Source organism: Zootoca vivipara, chromosome 6 (assembly GCF_965207765.1).
Source record: "Zootoca vivipara chromosome 6, rZooViv2.hap1.1, whole genome shotgun sequence".
In the NCBI taxonomy this organism is placed as follows: domain Eukaryota; kingdom Metazoa; phylum Chordata; class Lepidosauria; order Squamata; family Lacertidae; genus Zootoca; species Zootoca vivipara.
In genome coordinates, this window is record NC_142589.1 from 50,309,258 (window position 1) to 50,334,752 (window position 25,495).

General features: G+C 45.3%; 1 protein-coding gene across 4 annotated transcripts in view; it reads right to left on the minus strand.

Annotated features, from left to right (window-relative positions):
* Window positions 1–1,361: 1,361 nt before the first annotated feature.
* The window catches only part of KCTD15 (potassium channel tetramerization domain containing 15), a 66,881-nt gene continuing 42,747 nt past the window's right edge, over window positions 1,362–25,495 (minus strand). For all 4 annotated transcript variants that reach the window (XM_088672123.1, XM_035120478.3, XM_088672122.1 and 1 more), the window contains exons 3-5: window positions 20,165–20,309; window positions 9,890–10,195; window positions 1,362–2,436 (exon numbers count right to left, since the gene is read on the minus strand). In XM_088672123.1, coding sequence (XP_088528249.1) covers window positions 2,281–2,436; window positions 9,890–10,195; window positions 20,165–20,309 — 607 coding nt within the window. In that variant the 3' untranslated portion in view covers window positions 1,362–2,280. The remainder of the gene's footprint in view (window positions 2,437–9,889; window positions 10,196–20,164; window positions 20,310–25,495) is intronic.

Consider the following 25,495-nt stretch of genomic DNA (forward strand, 5'->3'; position numbering starts at 1 on the left):
ATGGCCACATTTGCAGCATAGATTTAAAGCACTGTGATACCACTTTATAAACAATCATGAATTCTGGGAGTTGTAATTTGGTAAGGGTGGCTAAGAGTTGTTAGCAGACCCCTATTCCCCTCAGAAAGCTACAGTTCCCAGAGTGGCTTAAATACCCATCCATCCATCTTCACAGGGAACTCTCAGAATTGTAGCTCTGGGAGGGGAAGCCAAAGCTCCCATAATTATTTGGGGGAAGCCATGATGGTTTAAAGTAGCATCATACTGCTTTGAACATGTGGTTCGAATGTGGCCTATGAACAATGTCACTAACTGTGCAGTTCTAAGGCGTATGGATGAGATGCCAAGGTGGTTCTACCACCTTATCCAATGCTCTGCAAGGTTCACGCAGAAAAATGCTTCACATTGCTATCTTTATCTTTCACCCTTCCTCTCATAAGTCAAGAGTGTGACTAAACATCTCTACAACCTTGTGGGACTGGGAGGGCATTGGACCCAGCCACCCTCCTGTTGCCCTGCTGACACTGGAGTTCCTGTAAGGTTTCCATGGGTGTTGCAATTCCAATTACTTTTTTTAGTTAATCTGCCAGTGCAGCGCCAATCCCGCCATGATAAGAGCCCTGTGCAATCAGGATACGATCAATAGGATCACAGCTGTGGGATCTGCCTGCTGTCTTTTAAAATAAGCCTATGCAAGATATAGAGTCCTCATGAGCCACAATCAGTGAGTGGAAGTCAGGGGTGGGGCCAATGGGTGTGATTCTGCTTTCCTCACCCACATGCTGATTGCACATTCATTTGTCATGCTTCTGTCATCAGATCTGCAATGCTGAGATGCAATTTCTGCTGAGTGATGGAAAGCTCACATCTTCTGAACCTTGAGTCCCAAACAACATTAATAACATTAGTTTTTAAAACATTTATTATAATGCAGGAACAGAAAAGCTGTGCTCCCTTGCCAACTGTTTTTGGACTCCAACCCCATGAGCCCCAGCCAGTACAGCCAACATCAGGGATGCTGGGAGTTGAAGTCCAATGACATTTGGAGGTTACTAGGTTCCCCATCCTTTGGGTAACAACTCCCATCAACATTGCTGGATGGCTGGCATCTGAAGGGTACCAGATTGGTGAAGACTGCTGCAATGCATCACACAGAGAAATGAGCTCATGAGACAATGGTCTGATTCAATCAGGCAGAAAAGGTGTTCTGCTTGTGTCCTATATATTCTCAGAGCAACAATAAAATTGGGTTTTAAAATGAGGAAAGAAAAGTCGTAGCAGCTGCATGGGCCATTTCCACTTTTTGGATGACCCCCCAAACTTAAAATCTGAGATGAATGAAAGAACGCCACAACCTTAACTCAAGTTCCATGGCAGTGCCTGTTTAATGCTGAACAATCTTATTTAGGAACTTGCTTTGAGTCTCCATTTCCGATTTTTCTTTGCAAATGTTTTGCTGCAATTCAATCTCGTCAGTTGTGGGCAGACAAGGCAGCAAACGTCAAACCACTGCATTTATCTCAAAGGTGGGTTGTGCGGGACTGAAAAGAATTCGCCAAGAGTTCATTCAGCACCAGAAGAATACAAATCGGTCCCCGTTTGGGGTGGCTTCTGTACACAGACAACTGGAAGCGTCGTAGAAAAATAAGCCATTTGATACAATGCGCAAAGGCAATCACAGAAGGGTAATGGGGGTGGGTGGGCAAATGGAGATGCAAAAGCCTGTCAGACAGGATAGGACATGGCATTCATCGGGGGCAGGGGGGCAGGGAAGACACTTGGCACGATACCGTCTCCCTCTGGGCAGCTCCCATGTCCTTGATCCCACCAAGGGAGGAGGAGGAGGAGGAGAAGGTCCCCCAGAATATCAGATGGTGCACTCCTTCAATGGGCATATTCAAATTGCGTTAAATTGGTCCTTCTACCAAAGTCCAATCAAAGGCCAGTTCTTCACTGAAGCTTTGTCTTCATTCCGCACGCTTTCCTGCCGAGAGGACAATCCCACAAAACCTCACGATGCTGGGCAGCCCAGCAGTTGACTAATAAAACAAATGAAATTATTATTAATATTATCATCATCATCATTATTATTTTGTATGCTGTCTTTTTGCTTCCAGATAAAGAGTTCATGGCTGGAAAATGGTGACAGGTAGTTTCAGAGAGATACCACTCGGGCAGCGTCGCCCAGGTTAATACTGTCTTGCAAATCCTTAGTGTTTCCACACGAGACTATTAAAAACACTTCTACGTTCACAAAGGAAGGGGGGAAGGGGGGTGTCTTTAGTCCAGGGGCTCTTGCTTTATCCTGATTGTGGTGTTGGCCTGCAGTCTCCTGTCCTCGCGACATAGTACATATTCGCTGAACTGAGAGGAATCCACGCCTCCTCCGCAGGACGCTGCCACGTTGAAGCCCTTCTGGAACAACCGTTCAAGCACCTGAGGGGGGAAAGCACCAGTTAATATTGGAGAAGGCTCATGACTCTGAAAGAACCAAAGGAATCCCACTGAACTGAACTGGATGTAGAGTCCTATATCCACCCGTGGGAGCCAGGACACACAATGAGGTTAATGGGCGACAGTGCAAAGGTTATGCACAATTATTTCTTTGCTGAAGTCTCTGTCCAGCCCCACATATAGGACTCCGCACGTGTCAACTAGGGGTTTCATTTCAGGCACGGGGAACATTGCATTCGTTTTCCTGATTAATATGCTAGTGCTTCTGTCCTGTGGTCTTTTCACACTGCAGTGTTTTGAAATTGTGAATTGTGTTATGATTTTTTTTCTAACCCATACACCAGCATGTTGAGCTAGATTTCATTCACACCAGTGGGCGTGGGGTGGCACAACAGCAAACCACGTTGGACAATGTCGCTGCTCCCCCAAACCTTTCCACACAGGTGTGTGCTTTTCTTCCCCCATTAAAGTAGCAGAGAGAAAACGGCATGCCGCTATACGGCCCTAAATTTCATCACTTTACTCCCATGATATTCTGGGTTAAAGGGGCTCCAAGCATATAATTTTTGTAGGAATCAAGTAACATGGAAATGAGTGCTAAGCTTGCCCTAAATCCCATTAGTTTTCCGGAAGTGACTTGTATTGCTGTATGAAAGTTCAAATATAATTCAGAAATTAACAGGGAAACGGTGAGGAAATGGTATAAACTGCCATGTGAATGCAGCCTTAGACTCTGAAAACAGAAAATGGCCAGCCCAAGGCAAACAGCTGCGCTGGCTGAGGCTGATGGGAATTGTAGCCTAAAAGATCCAGGGGGCACCAGGTTGGCAAAGCCTGCTTTAGAGAGCTAGTGACAGTCACAACCAATATTAAATAAGATGGACCAGCAGCCTGACTCAGGGTAAGGATCAAAGCAGAGACGATGTAAGGGTGATATCATGAACGTCCCGGCTCTTTTTCTTCACCCTTAGGAAGGCCCCATGTGTTGTCACTGGTGTAAAATGTTAGACAAAGGCGATTTGTAGCTCAACTTTCCCCCTGTGGCTAAATTTCTAAATTACCTGAATTTCTTCAAAGTGCTGTCACTGGCTACAAACTCACAATCTAAGAGACTCGACACAAAAGGAAATAGGAATGGGGTGGGAGGAGGAAAGCAGCCTTGGAGCTCCACTGGCTAATGGGTGGGGCAAGGTTGGTGTCCCCATGGCCTTCTATTGACAATGTCTCCTTGTCCAGCCTGACGACAACCCTGTGAAACAGGCCAACTTTAGGAGCAAAGTGATGCTCAGGGATGGAGTCTGACTCATAAAATGCTATCCATTTTGCCCACAGATGATGACACACTTGGCTTTCCTTTTCCAAAGCCATCTCAGCTTCCTGCAGATGGACGCTATCTGGACTATTTCATTTGTGCGTGTTGCCCTGCAAAGTATTTTGGTCTCGTGGTCCAGAGGTGGTGAAAAGGGCCCCCGAGAGCCAGCTAGACTCTGCATGATACATTTATCGTCTTTTCAGGATCTCCCAGCATATTATGCAGCGATAATTCTATAACTTATTCCTAAATGACTGCAGCGTGATTAAAGTCTTGCTTACAGCAAACCTCTGCAGAAAAACCCAAATATTAATCAAACAAACAAGCACTCTGCAGGGCAGTTCAGTACATTATGGAGTAAAATACTGGCTGGTAGTGATATTGATGCTACCTCTTAAGGAAAAGCAACGTTGGGGCTTCAGTCATCATAAAATGAGGCCATAACTCATCATTAATATGCTATGCTGAATGGGGGGAGAAAAATCAGCAGGCTGTTATGAGCATCTTCTTTACTGGTGTATCCATTCTGGCCGCTAAGGGATTTTCCTACCAAACAGGTTGGGGTATTCAGGGTGTATGTGTGCTGTTAAAGTGCCTGTGTTTATATTCCTGCCTGTGCCCTTCAGCCACCTAAAGTAAGTCCTCACCGCTAATCTCAACTGGGCAGCCAGTCAGAATGGCTGCTCAGCACCCCAACTCTGGGATGCCACTTGGTTTGTGATATCAACCTGAGCTTTGAAGGGATTCAAGGACACCTCCATGGCCCAGCAGAACTGCAAGCTTCTACTTGGCTCCAAACTGGGTGTTTCCCCCCTGCATCCATGAGAAGAGCCTGCTGGATCAGGCCAAAGGCCTATCTAGTTCAGCATCCTGTTCTCACAGTGACCAACCAGGTGCCCCCATGGGAATTCCACAAACAGAACCCCAGCACAAGAGCCCTCTCGCCTCTTGTGGTCCTCAGTAACTGGTATTCAATAACATTTCTGCCTCCAACCGTGGAGGCAGAGCATAGGCATTGTGGCTAGTAGCCATCAATAGCCCTCTCCTCCATGGATCCATCTAACCTGCTTTCGGTGGCCACTGCTCCCTCCAGTGGGTCCCATTGTTAAACTATGTGCTGAATGAAGAAATATAATACGAAGCACAAATGTCATTGTTTCAAAGGACAGCCAAGCATGATGAGCATTCTCTGACAATAAAATGCTACAACAGGCTTATAAATAAATGTTTGGTTCAACAACTTAAGAACAAACAAGGCAATTCAGTTACTCGAGAATACAAAATTCATAACCAATGCAGCGACACACGACAAGGGGATTATCAAATAATGCAAGCTGTCGTTGTGTCAAAAGCGATACACCTCATTCCACGCCTCCCCAACTCTGCTCTGGCTGCCAATATACTAAAGCAGGAAGGCTGGGAACCTTTTTGCAGTTGAGGGCTGGGCAATGAAAATACATGTCGCCGTGGTAGAGCAGGATAGCTTTTGTACACGCCGGCATGCCTCTCTATCCCCCATCCAGGGAAGGAAGGCCAAGGAAGCCGTAGGCTCCCAGCTGGTGTTAAGGTTAGCGACTGAGAGAACAGGGTGCTGGATTAGATGGGCTATTGGCCTGATCCAGCAGGACTCTTCTTAAATTCATAGGTTCAGTGCTCTCCCCAGAATCCTAGACCTACCGAATCCCCTTACAGAGCACAGATTATATGGCTTGCCTAAGGTGATTATAAATCTTTTGGTGAACTCCCCCATCCTTTCCTTCCTCCTGCTTTCAATTCCAAAGTCTCCGTTTCACTTTCTTTTGGTAGGCAACAGACAGGCTTCCTTTCCGCCAGCCACTTGGGCTTCCCTAGTCATGCCAGGCAAAGATGAGCTTTGATCTCTTCTCATGGCTTCTCTTGAGTCCTGCGAGCATTGACTGGCCCTGGGACAGGCGCAATGGCTTGGTGTTCAAGGAGGCAAACATCTCACTTCGCTATGCAAGAATGTGAAAGGACCTGAGGGAGAATGAGCAAAAAGCCTAGAAAGAAAAAATACCTTTTTGGGGGTTGAGATAAAAAAAATGAAAGGAGGGGTGGGGTGGGGAGAGAGATAACAGTGCAGCTTCTTAAAGCACCCGGAATGACCATCATAACAGTTTGGGAGAAAATTAGATGGGGCCCACCTTACTACTTGGTACATGGAAGAAGTGGAATAGTGCCCTGCTGGAAAAATGCCCTGCTGGAAAAACTAACTAATAAGCTGAGAGTCCTTAGGTGTGAAAGAAATAAGGATGATTCCGTACCTGTTTGGTCTGATTTTATTTCATTTCAAGAAGGAACATGGTAGAGGACCTCCCCCAACCCCACCTTGGCCTATGAATGAATATGGCTGATTCAGCAACTCAGGGCATTTGAATATTTTAATTGATGTTTTGTGACCACAGATAGACAGATATGCTTCTGAATACTAGTTGCTGCAAACCACAGTGCTCTTCTGGTTGGGTCCTGCTTGTGGGTTTCCCAGAAGAAGCATCTGGTTGGGCAATGTGAGAACAGGATGCTAGACTGCAGAGGGCATTTGGCCTGATCCAGCAGCCTCTTCTTATGTGCCCTTCCCTTGCCACACTTTCAGGCTGCAAGCAACCCAAAGCACACTTCCCCTTGATGCATGTTTCACTGAAATCAATGGGAGCAATTTCCAAGTTTCACAGTGTTCAGAACTGAGATGTCTCCCGTTGTTTCTCTGGGGCTAAACATCTCCAATTCTGCCAGTCTTCCCTCCCGGAAACTGCCTTCGAGATAGATCCCTTTAGAATCATTCTCATAGTTCTCCTCTCCCAATTTGTTCAAAGCCTTCTTGAAGTGTGCTGCTACCCAGAAGGAAACACTCTAAAAGAGATCATCTCTGTGGCGAGCTGAGCATGATTTCCCAAGTTTCGGAAACAGAACATCTCTTGTCATAAACTGGGCCTCTTAAACCACAGTGTTATATGGCTGGATTTGCTATCTGTTGTAATGATGCTTACGGTCATTATGTTTTTGCAAGGAAAAATGGGATTTCTGGCATCTGTGATTTTAACAGAAAACCTACAATGGGAGGGATGCATGTTGCACCCCCCCCCCCAAAGGTCCTTTCCAGCCATTAATGTTCAGGACAATAAGTCATGAATTAGCAACAAAAATGTGAAGCCCTGACCCCATAATTCTTAAGAGCCAGTGTAGTATAGTAGTTAGAATGTCAGACTAGGGCCTGGGAGGGCAGGGTTCAAATTCCTACTCGGCCACTGGACGATTTTGGACCAGCCACTGCCTCTCAGCATAACTCACCTCACAGTGTTGTTGTGCGGATTAAATGAGAGCAAGAATTGTGTACGTCACCTTGAGCTCCTTGGAGAAAAAGGTGGAATATAAAACCCTACAGGTTTTCTAGCATGGAAATGCAATTTCTTTGGTTTTGTGTTATGCCATGCTCCCCTCGGCAGCCATTTTGTGTCTGGCGCCTACAGCACTGTTTCAAAATGTCCTCCCAGTCTAAAACCTGGCCTGACCTTTGCTGTGTTAAGTTTCCCTCATCAACCTTGTTGAAAAACTGGTTGGTTTTATTTATTTTTACTTAAAAGCACTTCTATTTTCTTTATCTTTAAAAATCGGCATTGTTCAAACATAAAACAGAATTATAAAAAAAAAGATGTAAAAATAGGAATTCACAAAGAACAAGGTTGAATCTCATTGGCCAGGGAAACTCTGTGCCAAAAGATATGTCTTCATGTAATGTTGGGCTTGCAACTGATGCAACTGATGGACGCTGCCTCCATCAGAAGGAAGGGCATCCCACAGGGAAGGGCAAATGGCAGAAAATGCCTGCTTTCTAAGTTCACTGCCCTGCAATGTTCTGTAAGGCGTGCCTGCTACTCTGCCACTGAAAATAGGCTTTGAAATGCATCACAGGATAATGTAACATATATCCTGAATTATTTTTCAGGTAAAATGGACAGCAAGCTCACAAGCACCCGCTTCTGCGACACCACCATTTGCAACACCTGATGTTTGCAGCAGACAAAATTTGCAGGTGTCGCCGAGAAAGAGTCTATACATAGCAGAGGGTGTTGTGCGTCTTCATTAAACAGAACAGCACGAACTCCATCCTCTGCTCTCGTTCAAGAGCCGTGCATTTTAAAAAGGTCGTACAGGGCTTAACGATTCCATTTTCTGAGAAAGCATTTGTGACTAGGATGTGGGGAGAGTCCCCTCTCTCCAGTTATGAATTCAAGCCAATCTGGTTACCGTTCCCCCCCCCCAATTAAAAATCGTAAAATGGAATTTAGAATTAAGAAAGTATCCAGGTGCGGAATGTGGACCTTCACAATTCTAACCCAGCCTTTGCCCACACCTGTCACCTTCCAGACGTTTTTGACAGCAACTTCCGTCAGCCAAATTGCAACATGAAACATCTGGAGGGCATTGTGTGGCCAAAGGCTGTCCTGAACCTCGAGGACAGATTGCTGTCATAGTTTCAAATCCCCTGCCTAACCATCCAAATAGGAGTGAATATCAGCAAGCCAGAGATTAACACTGAAGACTCTGTCGCTGTGGAGGGCTGGGATGTTTGTTAACCTGAAATGAATTTTAGGCCATTTAGATTTAACAACCCGGGGGTATAAAGCAACAAGCTCTGCCTTACAACTTGTTGAAGAGAGGAGACCTGACTATCATGGTCTACTCTAGCCCAAGAGGTTGCCAACCTTTTGGGGCATGTGGGTACAGCTGTAAGCTGGAGAAGCTGTTGTGGGCACCATCCCCAGCCACCTATTCTATTGGCTGCAATAAAACACTTCTTTCAAAGGTATTTTCTGTGGAGGAAGGGGGCCCTATGGGTGCCAGTGAAGGCTTTTGTGGGTGCCATGTTGGCATTCCCTGCTCTTGCATAAAGGATAACAGACTGGGGAAATGATTTGCCTTGTTTGGGTTGACAAAACCAATGCTTTTTTACTTTATTTTTTAAAGGCCATAAGCCAGCTTTTTGAACTGCATACTACTCTTCACCTGGGCCAGGTATTCAGAGCAATAAAATTCCAACCACCCTAAGTGCCGCAGTGACATGTTCTGCAACTGACTTCACTTGGTTTCTCGCTGTAACATAAAGACCATTTGCTCTGCCCAAAACATGATCTGCCAATGGAGGCCTTTCCACACTCACTCCCCCCCCCCCCATGCCCAACATCCTGAGACAGGCAGCTGGATGCTCAACGCTCCCAATGGAAATGCCCTCATTGCTCTGGTCCTTGCTAATGAGTGTTGAACCATCAAGGCTGCTCAGTGCCAAGGTCTGCTGTAGGGTAGCCCTCCCATGGGCAAGCTCCCCTATTTGGGGCGGGGGGAAGAATGCCGCTCAGAGGGGTTTGCCAAATTGCAAACTTACATTTCCCACATCCTACCTATCCGTCTTTCCTTGTTTCATATGTTAATTTTAAAATCTTAAATAAAAAATAAAAAGAAAGAAAAGGGGAAGAAAAAAATAACTAACTCAATCAAACCCCCATAAAAAACCTTTGAGTATAAAGTGGAACACATTTTGTTTAAAATACTCTGGGCAATTTTTATAGAACATCCTCTTGGAGGGGAAAAAAAGTGCAGAGATCATTTTTTTAAGTCCATCCCGGAGGCTCTATCATTTAATTATGAGTGGGACATAAATTATGCATTTACACATTGTTGCGTTTTCTATAAAGTGGCATGGAGAAGCGGCTTCCCCCCTCCCTTTCCTCCTTTCCCCTCTTCTTCTTCTTCTTCTTTTTTTTGTAGTTTTGGTACACTCTTTTTTCTTCCTAGGGGCACTTTGGAGGGAAGAAAGGACTGCGGGGTATGAGCTGATGAAAAAAAATTAGCATTTGTCAGCCTAACGCCATTATGAGATCAGCATGGTGCTAACACACACAAAAATCTAAATCTCTCTTTCTCTCCTCCACCAACAACTTAGACTTAAGGGAAAAGAGAAGGGGGGGGGGGAGAGAGGAAAAACGCCCATGTTCTCACCAGGCAAAAAATGCCTCCTTCTTCCAGTGACAGAGGCAATTGGGCAGCAGGGACTCATCTGCTTAGTACTGAACGCGAAAAGAAAACGGTAGAACGGATGAGGCCCATTACCTGCACAGAATTCAACCGACAGTATCCGTTCAAAGGAAACCTAATGACGTGGGTGGGGTCTTGGTTCCAGCCTGCATTGACTGAGTTGCACATGACGTCCCCTGTCTCCGGGAAGATCTCCTCGATCAAGGCCTTCTCTCCGCTCAGTGCAATCCTTTCCCCGAGATCCGGAGTCACCCTTACAACCAAGCAGTCACAGGGCTGGAAGTGCTTCCTTTGTTCCTTCTCCTGCTTCCATCGCTCCAGCTCCTTGATCATCGGCTGCAGCTGGTAGTACCTTGCCTCCTCGTATAAAAGATTAAAATCCTTTTAAAAAAAGGAGAGAAAGAGAGCTTACGTATCTCAGCACTTATGGGTTTCATATATCTACATCCAAATCTCTATCTCTATCTATGTCTATACTGTACACTCATACCTTGGAAGTCAAATGGAAGTCTGTTCGACTTCCAAAACGTTTGAAAACCAAATCATGGAAGCTCCTGCAGCCAATCAGCCTTTGGAAGCCCCGTCGGACGTTCGGCTTCCAAAAGAACGTTCGCAAACCGGAACGCTCACTTCCGGGTTTGTGGTGTTCGGGAGCCAAAACATCCGAGTACCAGGGCGTTCAGGCTCCAAGGTACGTCTGTATCTATATCTATACACATGCGTAGGCAAACTATGGCCCGGGGGCCAGATCCGGCCCAATCACCTTCTAAATCCGGCCCGCGGATGGTCCAAGAAGCAGCATGTTTTTACATGAGTAGAATGTGCCCTTTTATTTAAAATGCATCTCTGTGTTATTTGCTGGGCACAGGAATTCGTCGCCCCCACCCCCAAAATATAGTCTGCCCCCCCTACAAGGTCTGAGGGACAGTGGACCAGCCCCCTGCTGAAAAAGTTTGCTGACCCCTATCTATACACATAATCTGTCCGTGAAGAGGAAATTATGCATGTAATCTCCAACGGGCTTTGGGGAAATGTGCATATCTCAACTGAATTTTGTACATTCTCTGGTCAATGTGCACAGTCTAAAAAAAATGCCTTCCCTCCATCTCTAGTTTTGGAACTGTGCAATCTGCACCCTGCAGGCTGCTTCTGTCCACTTCCTGATCTTACGGGGATCACAATACCCTCTCTCAGATCAGCCAAGCAGTGAGAAGGGGCGCTTCCCCCTTGAAAACAATTATTTTCTGGCAGTCTAGCCTTTTCCCACCACTCTCAGTTGTTCTTCAGTCAGCTGAGCAGCACAAGGGGGACTGCAGGGAGAAGACCCGTCCCATCCTACAAACCTGACAGATGGACAGCAATCATTCCCTGAACAACTGACGATTTCACGTCACACTCTTCACTGCTACAGCACAATTCAATACAATTCAATACAGTTTCTCTCAATATCTTTTTACAATCCCCCTAAGGGAAGATGCTACTATGACCTGAACCAGGGGTAGGCAACCTAAAGCCTGTGGGCCGGATGCGGCCCAATCGCCTTCTCAATTCAATCCACGGACGGTCTGGGAATCAGTGTGTTTTTACATACTGTAAGTAGAATGTGTCCTTTTATTTAAAATGCATCTCTGGGTTATTTGTGGGGCCTGCCTGGTGTTTTTACATGAGTAGAATGTGTGCTTTTATTTAAAATGCATCTCTGGGTTATTTGTGGGGCATAGGAATTTGTTCAACCCCCCCCCTCTCAAAATTTAGTCTGGCCCACCACATGGTCTGAGGGACAGTGGACCAGCCCAAGGCTGGAAAAGGTTGCTGAGCCCTGACCTGAACGTTGCAGATGGGGGCTGAAGCTGGGGGAAAGGGAAGCTGCTGAAAGGAGGTTCATGGTAGAGGTGTGATTTGAAACTTCCTGGTTCTTAGCTGTGTGTGTTTTGGTTACTATGCTAAATGAGCTCTCATGGAAAAAGAACACTCACCCGCCCATGGAAATCTGGCAAGCAAGCTGACTGCAAAAAAAAAAAAAAAAGCCAGCCTTTGGAATTCCCCACTACAGGACAGTGTTCAGGCAAAGCATTTCACAATGTTCCTCAAATACTTGGCAGCCAGCCCTACGGCATGACAAGAACTTGAATGGAGCTTGACTTAACCACACCCACAGAGTACAGGAAGTCTCATCTTAATATCTACAGTACAATGATAAGAGTCAGTTGCAAAGCTAAAGATCTCACTGGGGCTAGGAAGGAGCCTTCTTTTGACCCCTCCAGAAGTTTTGGACTGCAACTCTTAGCATTAGTCCAATGTAGCACCCAATTTCCTTTTGAATGGGTTGAGAGAAACCTGCTTTAAGTTAGCAGAAGCCTGTCTTAAAACTTGGCTTTTCCTTCATTCTCTGGTGGTAAAGAAAAATATGCAAATTATTTCTGGTGGCTTTTCTGCTTTTCATTTGGCATCAGATATATTATGTTCTGGGATCCTGTTAAGACTCTGCCAATCTTAGGGTCCTGGTAGAAGATGAGAAGGAAGGAAGATTCTGTACTTAGGCAGGAAGAACCAGCTGCACAAATATAAGATGGGAGACACCTGGCTTACTAGTAGTACAGGTGAAAGGATCTAGGGGTCTTGGTGGATCACAAGCTTAACATGAGTCAACAGCAGGTATCCCCAAACTTCGGCCCTCCAGATGTTTTGAACTACAATTCCCATGATCCCTGACCACTGGTCCTGTTAGCTAGGGATTATGGGAATTATAGGCCAAAACATCTGGAGGGCTGAAGTTTGGGGATGCCTGGTCAACAGTGTGATGCAGAAGCAAAAAAATGCTAATGCTATTCTAGGCTACATCAACAGAAGTATAGTGTCCAGATCAAGGGAATCCATAGTACCACTCTATTCTGCCTTGGTCCGACCACACATGGAATACTGTGTCCTGTTCTGGGTTACCACAATTTAATAAGGATATTGACAAGCTGGAACATCAGAGGATGGCAACAAAGATGATCAAGGGTCTGGAAACCAAGGCTAATGAGGAATGGTTGAAGGAGCTGGGTATGCTTAGCCTGGAAAAGAGGAGACTGAGAAGAGAGATGATAGCCATGGAAGATGGAGCAAGCTTGTTTCCTCCTGCTCTGGAGGGCAGGACTCAAACCAATGACAAGAATGGAGATACCAACTAAACATCAGGAAGAACTTTCTGATAGTAAGAGATGTTGACAATGGAACAGTCTCCCTCAGGAGGCTATGGACTCTCCTTCACTGGAGATTTTAAAGCAGAGGTTGGATGGCCATCTGTCAAGGAAGCTTTAGCTGAGATTCCTGCATTGCAGGGGGTTGGACCTTGGGGTCCCTTCCAACTCTACAATTCTATGACTTTCTCATTTTGATCTTTGTCAACATTCCTTTTGAGAACATTATATACATATATATATATGAATGATGCTTTCCTTGAAGGTGGTGTTTCTTGGTTGAATAGTCTGCCAATTCATGCCCACCCCCACAAACCCCTTCAGTATACCTTCAAAAGTTTTCACCTACAGATCACACAAAAGAGTTGCATCCTCTCCCAGTAATGCAAAATTTTCCAAAGCTGCTTCCAATTTGTTTCTGGCCCCTTTTCAAAGAACTTGCTTTAACCTACAGAGACCTTGGTTCCTAAAGGATTCCCTTTCTCCATATGCACCTAGCTGTAGCTTACAGTCCTTTGAGTAGACCCTTCTTCAAAATGCCCCATTAATCTGAGGTTTGAAGGGTGGCGGGGTGGCGCAGGGGGCCTGGAACTTTGCACCCTCCCTTGAGGAGCCCCACATGCCCTAGTGACGGGCCCACCCCAACCTTTGAGGACCAGTGGCCTAATGCCACACCCACTGTTCAGAAAAGGAGCCGGATGCCTGATTATCACACCAGTGACTTTTAATTTTGTCCTTTCACCCAAGAGAAGGGCCTTTTGTCCATGTTGACAGGGCAGCACCCAAGACAGCCTTGAAAGGCAGGTGTGAGATTTTGTTCCCAGACTTGCTGCACCCCGGAGTTTGCTAACACCCCTGCTAATCTGATGCTGCTCATCTGATACAGGCATGATTTCACTCCCACTTTGTTCTGATGACTTAGGGCAGAAAATGACAGAGAATCCAGCCTGGAAAAGTGCTGACATGGAAAGAAATGGCAAGGAAACCTGAAGCACCTTCTTTGCAGCTCCCTGCAAGGGGCAAATGGCAACCCACAGACTCCATCGACTAACAGAGTCCAACTAGCTGAGATGTGCTCATTGGCTGCTAACGTTAACAATTCTCTGGTTCACGAGTCTGCATACGAGGCACACATTCACACAAGCCTCTGCTTGGCTGTAGTAGCTCTATCAGCTGCTACAGGCATCCGGAGCCCCTCCATTCCAGCCTTCTCAGCAGTGCCAATGGTGCTCCCCTGAATATGGCTATTGGGCTGAGAGATGTTCTTGCATTAGACCTTCCTGTGTTTAGCAGAAAGGTCTGTGCAGGGTTTCTTAGTGCATCTTAGGAAACCTGCAAATATATTCCTTCACACTTAAGAGGCACAAGTATCAAGGCACGTTGGGACCTTGGTTGCCACCTCCCCCTGCCCCAAATTTAAGCCCTCTCATGTACAGATGAAAACCTGAATGGGTCTTCATTCATCCATCAGTTACACTAAAAACGACTGAATCCTGAATAGAAGAATATGTAGGCAGCCACCAGTCCTAAGTGTGGGCTATGGGATTCCTGTGGCTCTAGGTTGCTCTTGGGATCGGGCTACCTGCCTAGAGACATCCCTGTTCAGGAGGCAAAGAAAAACAGCTGCTTTGAGCAATAGATAATGGGAGCTAATAAGGGTGGCCCAATCGGGCTGGATGCACCAGTATGTTCCCTGAAATGAATGGAAGCCCCACAAGAGTATGGCAGCCCCATATTCATTTGTCTTGGACTCCTAGGATGCCCATGTGTGACGGCAAATGTACCTGGAGGCATCATGCAATCTCTACAGGGAAGCTGTTGCTCTGTGTGCGTTTGTAGGTCTGGGACAGACCTTCTTCTTCAGAGTAGACATTATCAATTGAGGGGGATCAGTCTGGATGAAACCCTGGGTCCCTTCTAAACCTGCAATCCTGTATCTCTGAGGCTAGAATGTATAAGAGGGAACCTGTTGGACTGGTCAAACCAGTCTCTTTGTCTATTTCTTCATGCAGTGCATAGCTAAACTATGGAACTCATTTCCCCCAGGAGGCAGCGATGGCCACCAACCTAGACGGCTTTAAAAGAGGATTAGACAAATTCATGGAGGAGAAAGCTATCAGTGGCTACCACCCATGATGGCTGTGCTCTGCCTCCACAGTTGGAGACAGCAATGCTTCTGAATACCAGCTGCTGGAAACCACAGGAGAAGAGAGTGCTCTTGCACTCGAATCCTGCTTGTAGGTTTCCCATAGTCATCTAGTTGGTCACTGTGGGAACAGGATGCTGGACTAGGTGGGCCGTTGGCCTGATCCAGCAGGCTCTTCTTATGTCAAGGTAACAACCTGACCTGCTCAGCTTCTGCATCTTAAGTTGTCAGAGAAATAAATGGTTGGGCCTTCCCCACCCGGCCGGCATGTAGAAGAACAATAGCTAGATAAGTTGTTGTGTGTGAGAGCAGAAAGCTGGATGCTGGAGACACAGAGACATTTCCTGCTCTGTGGGGAGCCCAAGCTGGGCTTTGGGGCTTCTCTGGAAATCAAATAGAGAAGCAAGATCTGTTGGGGTTTCAATGCTGTCAGCCTCTCCATCCAATGCATAGGTTATATATACAGTGTGTGGAAATAAAACCATGCATCCTAAAGAAACCACAGTCTCCGCTGACCTTCGTTCCAAGGAAACCAAACCCTGGGGGAAGTGCTTGGAACTCCTGGAGCCTCTTACAACTCGGTGGCTGGGTTGGCACTTAGCAATACAGGTGAATTGCAGGGGGTGGGGGACAGAGGAAGCCTGTAGAGCCAGGTCTGCACCCCATACCTTCTGCTTGCTACATGAAACAACTTCGCACTCCTCTGACTCAATGGAGCAACAGCAGTGAGCAACAGGAAGGACCCCTGAGCCAGCAATTGCTGCCGTATTTACAATTCACAAGCCCATGAAAACTGTATTAACTATTAGGAAAAGGTGCTCTCAAGGGGTGGGGGTGGGGGCTGTCAAAGGTAGAGCACTTTCAAGTCTCATCTTATTAGCAACTGGAACTGTAGTTAATATTCACTGTAAACACACCAGTCAGATGCGATAATAGAGACTCGCTAGCTAGGAACACATATGCAGCTGCCTCCGTAGCTCAGCCTGAAAACAACACTTAAAAATTGCAATCCTCAGAGGCAGAAGTTCTCAAAGTATATATTTGGAAGCGGTCCCGCCGAAATCTGAGGATCGACAACTTCCTGTGTGGTTTGCACTGTTCTGCCTCCCAGCCAACGCAAAAATACTTCTGTAGTCCTCTGGTCTCAGCGTTTTTTAATTCTCTCTTGCACTTTTAAGTACAGGCAAAACAAGTGTGGTGTAGTGGTTAGAGTGCCAGGCTAGGATCTCAGAGACCAGGGTTCAAATCCCCATTTGGCTATGAGGTGACCAAATGGGGTCACCTAAACTACCTCACAAGATCATTGTGAGGATTAATTGGTGTGTGTGCTTGATGAAGCATGTAAGCCACCTTGCACTCCTTGGAGAAAAAGGTAGGATATAAATGCAACAAACAAACAAACAAACTCATATGGCTAGTTATAGGTAGGTAGCTGTGTTGGTCTGACGTAGTTGAAACAAACAAACAAACAAAAAATTCCTTCCAGTAGCACCTTATAGACCAACTAAGTTTGTCATAGATATGAGCTTTCGTATGTATGCACACTTCTTCAGATACTCATATGGATCCTTGGAGCCACGGAGAACCACCACAGCTTGGCTCCCTCCCTGGGGCAACCCAATTCTGCTTGGAGACAGGTGACTTCCAAAACAATGAAAAATAGCTGAGTTGTTTTTATTGGGGGGGGGCACTTATCTGACTTTGGAAGTCCCACACTCACCGTCCTCTCCCTCCCTTTCAGCAACCTTGGCTCCTCTGATTCCCCACAAAGTCCCTCCTCTGTAAAAGCCCCTTACCCATCTGGGCTGGTGGTGGGAGCAGCAGTAGCAGCCCTCAGGTCACTCTGCAGTTAAGAGGCAAGGAGGAAGGTCTCTCATTCTCCTCCTCCCTCAGTGTTCTTGGGAAATGTAGCTCTTGGGAAAGCAGTCCAGGGTGCTGGAAGGGGAGTATCATTGGCCTGACTAGCTGGATATAAACTTTCCACCACTTCTAAGGTATAATAACCGCATGTCCTCTTTTTGTATTGTTTAACTCTCTAATGTTTCAGAAACTACTGGCTGCCAATTAGCTACTGGACTGGATTGAAAGTGCTGGCATAGACTGGGACCTTGATGCCTCAATGATTGCCTCACTCTTTATATATCCAATGGATAACCGCTTTCTGCATGATCCTACTGCAGGTACCATCTCTCTAGGACAGTGGTTCTCAAAGGGTGCAGCATGTCACATTGGTGGGTCAGGAAGATTCAAGGACAATCAAGGAAACATTTAAACATTTCAGTGTAGCCTAGCGTAGCCTAGCATAAGATAATATAGTATCAAAATAAAAAAAATTATTTGCAGAATATGGTTAGGTACGGTACCTTTTCAAAATGAGAGCAAGAACATCAAGTGATACTGAGGACAATCCTAGCTGTGATCCAGAATTGCCGTTCAAACAGAGAGCTGGAGAAGACTCGTTTAATTCAACACCAGTAGCAGGCCCAAGCAAACCTCCAAAAAAGAAAGTTGGTCGACAATATGTGGAGAGATATCTGAGTCTCAGTTTCACGTGAAAATGTCCCTCAGCCTATGTATTTGATCTGTGGTGAGAAGCTTTCCAATTCCAATATGGCCCCAAACAATATGAAAATACATCTGTTGTTAAAACATGGAAATCTGGCAAATATTTCATCAATAGTTTGAAAGACCTTTGGAACAGCAGAAATGCCAGCTCATATACATATGAGTAAAAGTCTCAGATAAGATGTAAATTATATCTTACCAAGTGGCTGACTTGATTGCTCAACAGACAAAACTACATAACAGTAATAGCTGAAAAATTGATTAAGCCTGCCTGCAGCTTGATTGTGGGAAAAATTGTTTGGTGATGATGCTGAATGACAAGTTATGGAAATCCCTTTTGTCTAATGAGACAATTTGCAGAAGAATAGTTGATATGTCAGCTAATATTGAGAAGTGTGTTTCCAAAAGTATGAGGAATTCTGAATTTGCCATTCAAGTTTATGAATCTACTGGCACAAATGGAAAAGCACAATTGCTTGCCTCTATCAGATTCATTCACAATGGTGAAATAATTACACAGTTCCTGCTTTGCAATGAGCTAGCAAAACATACCAGAGGACAATATATTTACCAACCCTTGTCTGAGTATTTGGGGGAAAGAAAAAAAAACATTTCATGGGATTCTTGTACTGGAATTTGTACGGCTGGAGCAGTGAGAGGAATGTGAGAGGCTTGGTGGCACTCATCAAACATAAAAATCCAGATGTAATATCAATATGTGGGACAAGAAGCTACAGTTAGAACTGGATATGGAACAACTGATTGGTTCAAAATTGGGAAAGGAGTACGACAAGGCTGTATATTGTCTCCCTGCTTATTTAACATATGCAGAATTCATCATGCAAAAGGCTGGACTGGATGAATCCCAAGCCGGAATTAAGATTGCCGGAAGAAAAATCAACAACCTCAGATATGCTGATGACACAACCTTGATGGCAAAAAGTGAGGAGGAATTAAAGAACCTTTTAATGAGGGTGAAAGAGGAGAGCGCAAAATATGGTGTGAAGCTCAACATAAAAAAAAAAAAAAACTAAGATAATGGCCACTGGTCCCATCACCTCCTGGTAAATAGAAGGGGAAGAAATGGAGGCAGTGAGAGGTTTTACTTTCTTGGGTTCCATGATCACTGCACATGGTGACAGCAGTCACGAAATTAAAAGACGCCTGCTTCTTGGGAGAAAAGCAATGACAAACCTAGACAAGCATCTTAAAAAGCAGAGACGTCACCTTGCCGACAAAGGTCTGTATAGTTAAAGCTATGGTTTTCCCAGTAGTGATGTATGGAAGTGAGAGCTGGACCATAAAGAAGGCTGATCGCCGAAGAATTGATGCTTTTGAATTATGGTGCTGGAGGAGACTCTTGAGAGTCCCATGGACTGCAAGAAGATCAAACCTATCCATTCTGAAGGAAATCAGCCCTGAGTGCTCCCTGGAAGGACAGATCCTGAAGCTGAGGCTCCAATACTTTGGCCACCTCATGAGAAGAGAAGACTCCCTGGAAAAGACCTTGATGTTGGGAAAGATTGAGAGCACTAGGAGAAGGGGACGACAGAGGATGAGATGGTTGGGCAGTGTTCTTGAAGCTACGAACATGAGTCTGACCAAACTGAGGGAGGCAGTGGAAGACAGGAGTGCCTGGCGTGCTGTGGTCCATGGGGTGACGAAGAGTCGGACACGACTAAATGACTAAACAACAACAACAACAACTCACTGTTTTTTTACACAGAGAGGCATTAACCAAGAGCTTTCTAGCTGATTTGAAGTCGCTTCTAGCTCAGGCTATGCACATTCTGAATTCCATCAAAGCAAAACCACTAAAAAAAAAGGTAGCATGTGGCCAGCTTCTGGTGCTTCTTTTTAATTGTTGTTAGATCCTGATAAATAAGCTAAAAATGATCAAGTAAAATTGGCTTAGAAAAACTGATCCTGCCTGGGGCTTTGCCCATCCACTTCCCTTTCCCTTTCTGGTATCTATGACAACTACTGGGCCTGTTTCTCAAGCTGTTGCATCTGCAGCCTAGTGTCTGACAAGCACCTTAAAGAACAGAAAGGGCACCCTCTGCCAGAGCATGCAAGTTCCTGTCACTCCAACAACATCAGACCCAAGGAAGCCGAACACAAGTCGGGCTTGGCAAAGCAGTCCCTTTAACAATAACACCAGCAACATCTGGGTCATGTGCAGACAAAAACCCCACAGTTCCCTAACTATGTTTGGAAACCCTGTTCTAATCTGGTTTACAGCTAACTACGGTATGGTGCATACTGAGAGTAAACCACAGTTAGTCCCCAAAACTGAAAGGGAGAGGATGGAAAGGGGAGGAGACCACAGACCCATGCAGGCAGCGTTTCTCCAGCCTTAGCATGGTGGGGGACAGTACACCAGAGAATACAAACTCACTCTGAAATAAATGGCTTAATAAGAGAACAAACTGATTACAGGTTTCTGGCCTGTCTTACCTTAAAGTCTTCTGGGAGCAGCAGTTTCGACGTTCTTAAGAAGCTTAAGATGTATCTGAAAATTTCACCATCTCGATCAATGAAATAATGTTGTTTTAAACTGTCCAACACAATAGGTTCTGTGCCATTAAACAGCCGGCTTATTCTGGGAGGGGGAGAAAAAGGAAAAGGGGTAGGCACAAAATGGGAGTGGAAGGTCACATGATCTTGCGAGAATCACAGAATCTTAGACAGTAGTTTAGCAGATCTGTTGCTGAATCTCAGAAGCCTCTTTTATGGTCACCTGGCCCACCCTTTGCCATCAAGGTTCCTTTGTGATATTTTGGATGCTGGACCTGATGAGAATTATGGTCCAAAGCACGTGAGGGGCACTAGGCTGGCAAAGGATGGCCTAGTCCTACCTCAAACTCCAAGTCAGGAGCTGACAGAAATAGAGTTCACAATGCACAGTAAACTGTGTATAGCACACTCCCCCATTTAACCAACATTATCTTTATTATGGTGAGTTCATGATTAGGGTAACCCCAAAGATTAACCCAAATTTCCCACAAGGGGAAGGCCACCTGTTACCCACAAAATTATAATTATTATTTTTAGTAGTGGTAGTAGTAGTAAGATCACAGGGCAATTCACGATATAAAAATACAAATTAAAACCATAAAATATTATAATAAAACAAAAACAAAACAATACACCCCTTCCACAGACAGCACAGAATATTAATCAGCCAAATGCCTGGTTGAAGAGAAATGTTTTCGCCTAAAGATATGTAATGAAGGTGCCAGGAGAGCCTCCCTGGGGAAAGCATTCCATAAAAGGGGAGCCACTGCAGAAAAGGCCTGCCAACCTCTGGACCTCTCATGGGGGAGGCACCTGAATAAGAGCCTCAGATGATGATCACAGAGTCTCTGGGTCAATTCATATGGGGAGAGGTGGTCCTTGAGGTATTGAGGTCCTCAGCTGTTTAAGGCTTTACAGGTAAAAACCAGCACTTTGAATTAGGCCCGGAAACTAACTGGCAGCCAGTGCAGTCGGTTCAGGATCAACACAATATGCTCAAACTGTCATGACCCAGTGAGCAACCTGGCCGCCAAATTCTGCACCACAGCCATGACCCAGACAGCCCCAAAGTATTCACTTTTGCAAAAGCACACCCTCAAAGAATCTGTCATCCTCTCCTGTCAGTCGCGCTGTTGCAAAGCGTGCTTCGAATCCTAAAAAGAGCCCTCTTCTCAGACTACACTGCCTTCCTTGCAGAAGGAATCCCTCTAGCTCCTTCTCTTTCCCCTCCTAATTTGCTTGCATCTCTCAGGAACCACAAAGGTCCCACCAGAATCGCTAGAGTTTGGGTGTGATTTTTCCACTCGGGTAGTTTGGGGACAGGCAGCTGCCTGCCTCCCTGCATGGCCCAGATCGGAAAAGGCTCTTTTTGATGTTGCGCTGGTCTCCCACTTCATGTATAATTTTCTTTCCACTATCGCTCCTAAATCTGGTGTTTCCAGTTCCTTCTAATTTAGTAATCATCTGCAGATTTCATTAGTGTGCCATCTACTCTCTTCTGGATTAATTACAGAGATAGCTGAAGTTGCTGGAGCTCACACAATTCCCTGCTGAACGCCAACGGAAGGTCGCACCCTTCTCTGGCACCCACCCTTTGTGGCTGGTCACTCCCTGCCTTGTTTACAGATCCACCACCGCAGCATTGAGGCAGGTGACACAGGTACATGGAACTGTTTGGCATTTGAATTAATTAAGTACTTGCCCAATATGTATTTGTAAATCCCACTGCACGGTATATTTCTCTCCTGCTCCCCCTCTCCTCTCCTCGCCACCACAACCACTAAGCCACGGCTATTATGAAACGGTATCCAAATGAAGCAACTCACTTTAGGAATACAGGTGGCGACTATTTTTTACGTGCCTAATAGATGTGTGACCGCTAACGGGTAGGTACCTTTGGACCTGGAAGAGGGCAGAATGGGATGGGCTTAAGTGCATGGTAGCCAGGGGCGGAACCTGCACAGAAAATGTTTGCCGCCTGTATAGAATGTCAGGAACATTCACATGATACACGGAACACGGGTACGAGTTCGCCCAGCTCGGAATTGTCATTCTCCAGAGTTCCAGACAAGATTCACTCCCAGCCCTATCTGAAGATGCAGGGGATTGAACCTGGGGGGTTCTGCATACAAAGCGGTTGCTCTGCCACGAAGCTACAGCCCTTCCACAGCTCGGTGGCAATTTCTCCTCTTACACAAGCCGGGGTCAGCAATTGCTATCACCCTGGAACGTGGGCAGCTCCACACTCGGCACGCTGGCCTTCCGTCACAACAGCTTGTGTGGATGGCTTGCCTGTGACTTGCATTCACAACCCCAGGAACGTTGGAGTTCCCAGCATGCACACGCAGGTTTCAAGACGAGGATTATGTCCCCAGCGCTTGATGTGCTGCCTACAGAGAATGTTTCTGGAGCCATCCTTATTTTCTCAAGATCGCTTGCTTTCTGTCTGTTTCTCAGCTCAGGGGAAGCCCTTAGGCCATAGGTCTATTGCTCTGATGATTTGGGGCGACATTCACAAAACACAAAACAAAATAAAACAGCATTATTTTTTAGGGAAAGAACTTAACCAACAAATGATTTTCACATTCAGAAATATCCGAGAAGTACTTTGCACCCCCAAAGCCGCTTCTCTGTTGTTTTAGCAACCTAAAGACTGAACTCCAGCCTCCTTTTAGATCAGGGGTGGCCAACTCCCAAGAGACTGCAATCTACTCACAGAGTTAAAAACTGGCAGTGATCTACCCCCTTTTTGGGGTTCAGGTCAAAGTTGTTGAGTTTTTTCAGGGAGGAGGTAAAATGTTGAGCTTTTTTTTAGGGGAGCCACAGTTGTTCAGCTTCTTTGGGGGGAGCCAATGATCTACCAGTGATCTACCGTAGACATCCAGTGATCTACGGTAGATCACGATCTACCTGTTGGACATGCCTGTCTTAGATCATGGTTCTCAAAGGGTGTGGCAAGAGAGGATGGCAAGTGTGGAGGGAAGATTCAAAGACAGATTCAAAGAAACATTTAAGTATTTCAGTGTAGACCCTCACACCTTGCATTGAATTTATATATACATATGTAAAGGTATATATGTCAGAGGCTCGTTTATAATTATATTTTGGGAGTGATTCATGTTCATATGTAGTTGCATTGTTTTCTACTTTCTGGATGTCCTATGATCATATAATAAAGTAGCTATTTCTATGTTATAAATCAACTGTTATGAGTTGTTGCTTTTTGTTTTCCAATGTATCTCTTACCAATAATAATAAAAAGGTGTGGTGCAAGAAACTCTTTATTCTGAAAGTGTAGCCCAGAGAAAAAAGTTTGAGAACCACTGCCTTAGGTCTTGGGAGTCAGGAAAGGGTTAACTGCATCTGGGCACTCTGTGCATAACTGGAGCTGGAATTCCACTGACTCTTTCTTCCTTTTGGTTAAAACTGGAATCAATTAGTGGGGGATACACTGATAAGACTTGTGCTCAATCTTGTACTGAATTAATTGAGCAATGCTGTAGCTTTCAAGAACATTTACAGTAGTGATGAAAGTAGATTAGATGTTTGCTGGGACTCCCATAAAGTTACGACTTTAATTATGAATGTGGGCGAGCTGTTTTGCTGGTGTTCTGTGCCTGCCTTTTCCTGCCTCCTTTTGCCCTGCATCTCCAGATGTTTCCTTCCTCCTGATTTTTCTTCAAGGCAACCTACTGACTGATTGCACACAGCCTGAAAATGGGGGAAGGCCAGTGTTTTTTGTTTTTGTTTTTCTGGAAAAAAAAAGGTGTGTGTGTGTGTGTGTGTGTGTGTGAACTCACCATCAAGTTTGCTTGTTTATTGCTGGCCCAGTCGCAGTGCTACTCCCCACCTGCCGGGCAGTGGCTAAATTTAAGATGTGATTAATAAACTCAAGCAGACAATGATCTGGATTAGAAATGGCCACAACTTGATTGATTAAAGCTATAGGTGGATTTTTTGCTGAGGCATTGGGTAAGGGAACTCCGTCTATACCAATGACAAACTTTGTTGTTGTTTAGTCGTGTCCGACTCTTCGTGACCCCATGGACCATAGCACGCCAAACTTAGCATGACAAACTTAAGTTGGTCTCTAAGGTGCTACTGGAAGAAAATTATTTTGTTTTTGTTTTATTTTGTTTCGACTATACCAGACCAACACGGCTACCTACCTGTAACTCAGTCTACAGTATATCTGTTCCAGCTCCCCCCCAAAATAATATTTAATTTAAAAAGGTAAGGGAACTCAGTTCCGCCGAATTCCTGCCCCCCCCCCAAAACCCTGAGTAAGAACACTCAGAAAGTGACAGGCTTCACCTTCTGCATGGACTAATGGCTGAAAGCTTTCCAGTTACCGGTATGTCATTATTGGGTGGACAGGAAACTTATTTTTTATTTAGTTATTTTCTTACATTTTCTTACACTTTCCTACCTTTCTTCCAGCATGGACCTCAGGAGGGTCTCAGGCAGCCTCCCACCCAGGCACTGACCAATCGAGATCTACTTAGCTTCAGCAAGGTGATGGCCTCTTATGCCTTCAGACCAAAAACCTTATAACCAAACAGGGCAAACTGGAAGTTCACACCTGTGGGCATTATATCATCTTTAGTGGTGATTCCTGCAAGGAAGGGGGTTGGATTAGATGACTCTTTTAAGTCCTTCCCAACTCTACAATTCTATGAATTCGGTTTCACTGCAAAAAATCCTCAACCGTGTGCTGAAGAACCAAGTAAAACTAAAGTATTCTGTTTACTTGTTTCTAAATTATTATTTTTAGTCCGGCCTTTTAGGGCTGAGCTCTCACCAGGCGACTTTCAAAGTAAATTAGGATTAAGAACATTGGAATCAAAATAATCTCAAAACACAGAAGAACTGGAAGAAGAAGAAAAATCAAGCCAAAGCTTGGCAGTGGAACAAGAATGTCAGGGCTGATCGAAACACTACCTAAGTAGAAATGAAGCCCACCCCAAAGGTGGAAGGGGAACTCTAATGATACAGCACCACCACTGAGAATGCCCTGCCCCAGATCCCTGCTAACTCAGTATTAAAGCCTCAGTCTAGCAGCCACGGGCGACCAGAAATTTCACGCAGGTGAGCTCAATCATCCTCACTTCAACCCCCATATCTGTGATCATCAGTTATTTCCAAAAACCTTTAACGATCCTCAGTTACAAGTTAGTAGGCATGGATAGTCCTTTCCTCCATGAATTTGTTTCATTCTCTTAAACCCATCCAAGCTGGTGTCTATTAATGCCTCCTGCGGGAGTGAGTTCC